The sequence below is a fragment of the Protobothrops mucrosquamatus genome, unplaced genomic scaffold (genome assembly GCF_001527695.2).
Source record: "Protobothrops mucrosquamatus isolate PMUCROS unplaced genomic scaffold, P.Mucros_1.0 scaffold2717, whole genome shotgun sequence".
Lineage (NCBI taxonomy): Eukaryota > Metazoa > Chordata > Lepidosauria > Squamata > Viperidae > Protobothrops > Protobothrops mucrosquamatus.
Genome location: NW_015388760.1, coordinates 271,960 through 277,003, shown reverse-complemented (window position 1 = coordinate 277,003; position 5,044 = coordinate 271,960). Strand labels below are relative to the sequence as shown.

At 45.5% G+C, this 5,044-nt stretch overlaps 1 protein-coding gene across 1 annotated transcript in view; it reads left to right on the top strand.

Annotated features, from left to right (window-relative positions):
• Window positions 1–4,283, top strand: part of LOC107296267 (membrane-associated tyrosine- and threonine-specific cdc2-inhibitory kinase) — a 28,077-nt gene extending 23,794 nt beyond the window's left edge. Inside the window, exons 6-7 of the mRNA XM_015825614.1 lie at window positions 3,115–3,213; window positions 3,570–4,283. Of these exons, the coding sequence (XP_015681100.1) occupies window positions 3,115–3,213; window positions 3,570–3,616 (146 nt within the window). The 3' untranslated portion in view covers window positions 3,617–4,283. The remainder of the gene's footprint in view (window positions 1–3,114; window positions 3,214–3,569) is intronic.
• The last annotated feature ends 761 nt before the right edge of the window (window positions 4,284–5,044 follow it).

Sequence of the window (5,044 nt, the reverse complement as noted above, 5' to 3'; positions counted from 1 at the left end):
AGTTTTTAAGAAGAGACTGGACAGCCATTTGTCCGAAATGGTATAGGGTTTCCTGCCTGAGCAGGGGGTTGGACTAGATGACCTTCAAGGTCCCTTCCAACTTTACTATTATTATTATTATTATTATTATTATTATTATTATTATTATTATTATTATTATTATTATTATTATTATTATTATTATAAAGGTTCTGGCGACCCTCGCTGCACACCTGCGGACAAATCCAGTGTGCATCCAGTGCTACCTGGACGACATTCTCATTCAGTCCTCATCAGTTCAGGCGGCACAGGCAGACATAGCACTGACCCTAAAGGTTCTTCAGAACCATGGGTTCTCAATAAACTTTCAGAAGAGTCAAACGGTCCCATCGACCCATCTGCTTCATTTGGGAGCAGTAATACACACATTAAGGTGCGAGGTCTACCTCTCTCGAGAACGCAGGAACAGCATTCAAGCCCTGGTCAGGCTAATCCGAAGAAGGCGGACCACCACACTGGCCACGCTCTCCAGCTTACTAGGGAAGATGATATCATGCATAGCGATCGTGCCGTGGGCACGGCTACACTCCAGAGACTTGCAATGGTTCCTACTCCCATTCCAGAAAGAGGGAACCGGCGCCTCCAACTGAAAGTTGAAGGTACCACCAGGAGTCATAAATTCGCTAAAGTGGTGGTTGTCTCCAGCGATGACAAGGGGACACATGTTCAAGGAGACCGTCCGAGTCACCCTGACCACAGACGCCAGCCTATTCGGTTGGGGAGCACATCTTCAATCCAAGTTGGCACAGGGCCAATGGTCCAAGAGGGATCTGAAACACAACATAAACTGGTTGGAGCTCAGAGCCGTCATTTTCACAGCGCAGTGACGAATCAACACGTTCTAGTGCTCACGGATAACATGGCAGCCAAAGCCCACATCAACCGGCAGGGGGGCACGCGGTTGAGGGCCCTCATGACCGAGGCCAAATCGCTGGGAGCCTGGGCCGAGAACAACCTAGCCTCAGGGCAGAGCACATATCAGGAGAGGCAAATCAACAGGCGGATTCCCTGAGCAAAGCAACAATAGACCACTCAGAGTGGAGCCTACACCCTACTTTCTTCAGGGAAGCATCAGCTCAGTTTGGTCACCCAGTACTGGACCTGTTTACCAGCCCCAAGAATGCTCAGCTCCCAAGATTCTTCTCCCGCTTCCCGTCTCCAGGAGCGGAGAGAGCAGATGCCCTCCAGGGACATTGGCCGGAGGGGTTACTATACGCCTTCCCCCCACTTCATCTGATTCAGGCAACCATCAGGAAGATATTGCAGGAACAAGCAGAGGTGATACTCATTGCACTGCACTGGCCAAGACGGCCATGGTTTGCCGACCTCGTAAGTCTTTCTGCATCCCCACCATGGAGGATTCCGCACAATCAACTCTCCCTCAGTCAGGGGGCGCTACTTCACCCAGAACCACAGTGGCTCCAATTAACCGCTTGGCACTTGAGCAGAGCCTCCTAGAAAGGGAAAGCTTTTCGCAGAGTCATTAGGACACTTCTGGCCTCAAGAAGGTCCTCAACGAACAGAATTTATGACTCCACTTGGAGAAATTATTACAGCTGGTGCACAAGGCAGCAGCTAGACCCTCTTAGTATTTCTATCCCGAGGATCTTAGACTATCTAGCGGAGGGTCTGGACAAGGGCTTAGCACCAAACACAATTTGTAGGCAGGTGGCCACCCTATCCTCTATCCTTACATATGGCAACTCTGAACCACTAGCCAAGCACCCGGCAGTGCGGGTCTTCATTAAGGGCGCAACAAACAGCAGACCACCCGTGGTACACAGATATCCCTCTTGGGATCTGTCCAAGGTCCTGCAAGCCATTACCTCACCTCCATTTGAACCTGTCAGGACATGCACATTACAATTTTTGACTCTTAAGGACGCATTCCTGATCGCAGTTACCTCAGCTAGGCGCATTTCAGAGTTGGCAGCACTATCAGTTAGAGAGGATCTCTGTACCTTCCACACGGACAGGGTGGTCCTACAATTAGACCCCTCCTTCGTTCCCAAGATTATCTCCCTGTTTCACAGAACACAGGAGGTGGTGCTACCAGATTTTTGCCCTCAGCCCTCCCATGAATTGGAGCGCAAGTGGCATACCTTAGACGTTCGGAGGGCCTTAAGGCGATACATTAAGCGAACGGCACCCTTCCGCAAGTCGGAGGCCCTGTTCGTTTCCTTCCACTCACACACAAAGGGTCAAAACGTCACAGCTTCCACAATCGGTAGATGGATCAGGAAGTGCATAGCAGTGGTGTACCAGGGACAGTCGCTAGTAGTCCCCAGACAAATCACCACACACTCCACTCGCAGCGCTGCCACCACAGCAGCGTGGGTGACTCAGGCACCGATTGAGGAAATATGTAGGGCGGCGACGTGCGCGTCGCCTTCCCCCTTCATAAGACACTACAAGTTAGATAGGTTCGCATCTGCGGAGGCCTCATTTGGCAGGAGGGTCCTCCAGTGCGTAGTACCAGAAAGTGGGACACAGGCCCAGACTGCTCCCCTCCCACAGGGACAGTGAGGCTTTGGTACGTCCCATTGGTAGATTCTCCACTCATCATGCTGGAGAAGGGGCGTTGTCTTACCTGAACACCTTTTCTCAGCATGACGATGGAGAATCCACTCCCACCCTTAGGGCCAGTCAGGTCCTGTGCAGGGCAGAGGATTGAGCCAACAAATGAAATCTTAGTCAGCAACTTCACCTCAGTCGAGAACTGGGGAATGGAGGTCCCTGGAAGAGGCGGAGCAAAATTGACTGACTTAGTCTATGGGCAGAAGACAAGCATAACCCATTGGTGGATTCTCCATCGTCATGCTGAGAAAAGGCGTTCAGGTAAGACAACGCCCCTACTCTTTGCTTTTTTCTTGAAGGCAGAACAGATCTGTTAATACACCTAGAGCTTGTATGATGAAAGGGACAAGAGAAAGCACATACAGCCTGCTTGTTCAAACATGTTGTGCATCATTTATTATATGTGTTGATCTGAATTCCCCACCCATTCTCTAACATATCTTTGTCAGACTTCTGCTAAGCCTGGTAGTAAAACCTCCTATTTACTTTTTTTTTCAGACATCCTGGTTCTCCCCTGCTTACCATATGCCCATGTGCAGGAAGCACCTTCACACCACGGCATCCCTCACCCCAACAGACTGGTTGCAGGAAAAACAGGTGAGCTGTTACTGAAGCAATGACGTCCTATTACTTAAACCAAAGCTTACTGTGTGTAAAACCAGTCAGTAACTAAACTTCTGGAGATTTTTGCAGAGTTGCCTGCAAACTGAAGATACAAAATAATATTCAGAATGCTTGATGACTTACTCAGGGAGCAACTGTAGCACTGGGCTAATACTTCTGTTGCATGTTTTCACCTCTTCAGTAAAAGATAAAAGTGTGGTATTTTGAAGCTTGAGACTTTCCTAAGGCTCTTAGACTGTGGAGAGGCCAAATATTTTAGTTTCTTTCTTGCCAAGTTGTGAGGTTTCCATACTTTTTTCCTTTTTAACTTTTTTTTTTATCATTCACAGGTCTTTTACACCCCAGGGAAGTCCCAACCTTAGTTGCATTAGTCTGAAGTCCCCATGCAGCAGCCCCACTTCATCAAACATATTACCTGCGAATAGCTTGCAGCACACACCAGCATATGAGGATACAGAAGATGAATGGGAATCGGTTTTACCTCAATGCTCAAATAAGTGCTCCACTTTTGAGCCAAAAAAATTGTTAAACTTATTTGAGGATTCTCTGGCATCTCAGCAAAAATGTCAGAGCTGATGGGGGAACTATATTTATTTGCTGTTTTGCTTAGGCCCTTTTTTTGGAACAGGAAGAGGTTCTTGCCATTAGCGTTATGCTAGAGGTCAATATGCTCAGAGTTTTGACCAAGTTCAGACTAGCAAAGGAAAGGCAAGTTTGTATGGATGCTTTGCTTTGTGTACATTTTATCTACTTGAGTCATATATAAGGCTGCTTTTGAGATGATTTAAGAATAGTATTTTGCTGGCAATCAGTGGAAAGCAGATCATATTCTGTCATCATTTAAGGGAAAAGGCATCCTACTTTTATACAAATTTGATGCTTGAATATATTCTGTACGCATTTCTTTTTTAAGTTTTGTCCCCTTCTGTTTGTGTCCCAAAGATTTGTTGTCATTTGTGGAATTGGACTTTGAGTATCGGGACTGAATAATCTTTCATAATGGGATTTTACAAAGGTGGCAGCTGTAAGTCATGACAATAAAAACATTCAGAATTTCCACTAACTGGTCTGTTTCCTTTTTTAAAACATGACTATAAAGTAAAACTCCATTAAGAAAAAAAAGACTTAAAGGAGATGTTATTTAAAGCGTAGTCTAATAGACGATGAGGGAAAATATTTGAGTTTCTTGTTTAATGGAGGGAAATCTTGAAAATATAGACCTTCAGAGAAGTGACTGCAAACTGTGCACATTATTAGCTGCCCATATTTACTGTCTCTTGGTTTCAGGATTTTCCAATCAGATTATATGAGATGCCTATTCTTACTGGGTAGAGAAAAAGGTGACTGGTGATTAATAAAAAATGTGCTTTTCTGAAAGCTTGTTCATTCTACTTTAATGAGCTTCAATTAGGATATAATTAGAATGCAAATATTTTCTTAATTCTATCTAGAATATCCAACTGGGAGCCTGATGAATGTATGTGCATCATTCAGTAGCAAAAAAATCTGTACAGTATCAGCATGAAATTTGCCACCACAGTTAAGCAATTCCTGTCCTGCTTCTGTGGCATCTGTTCTGGCTCACAGAATGGCACTGCTTTGATTTTATGTATGCAGTACATCACAACCAAAACAGTCGGATGATTTTTCTGGCTGTATTTTCTCTTCTGCATATCTGCTAGTAGGAAAAATAGCCGGCAACCAAGGCACTACAGGAAGAAGTGGGGAGGGATAATCTGGTTGCAGGCAGTGTTTCTGTAGGCTGACTATATTGTATTATATTGTAATCCATACTGAAGTTAAA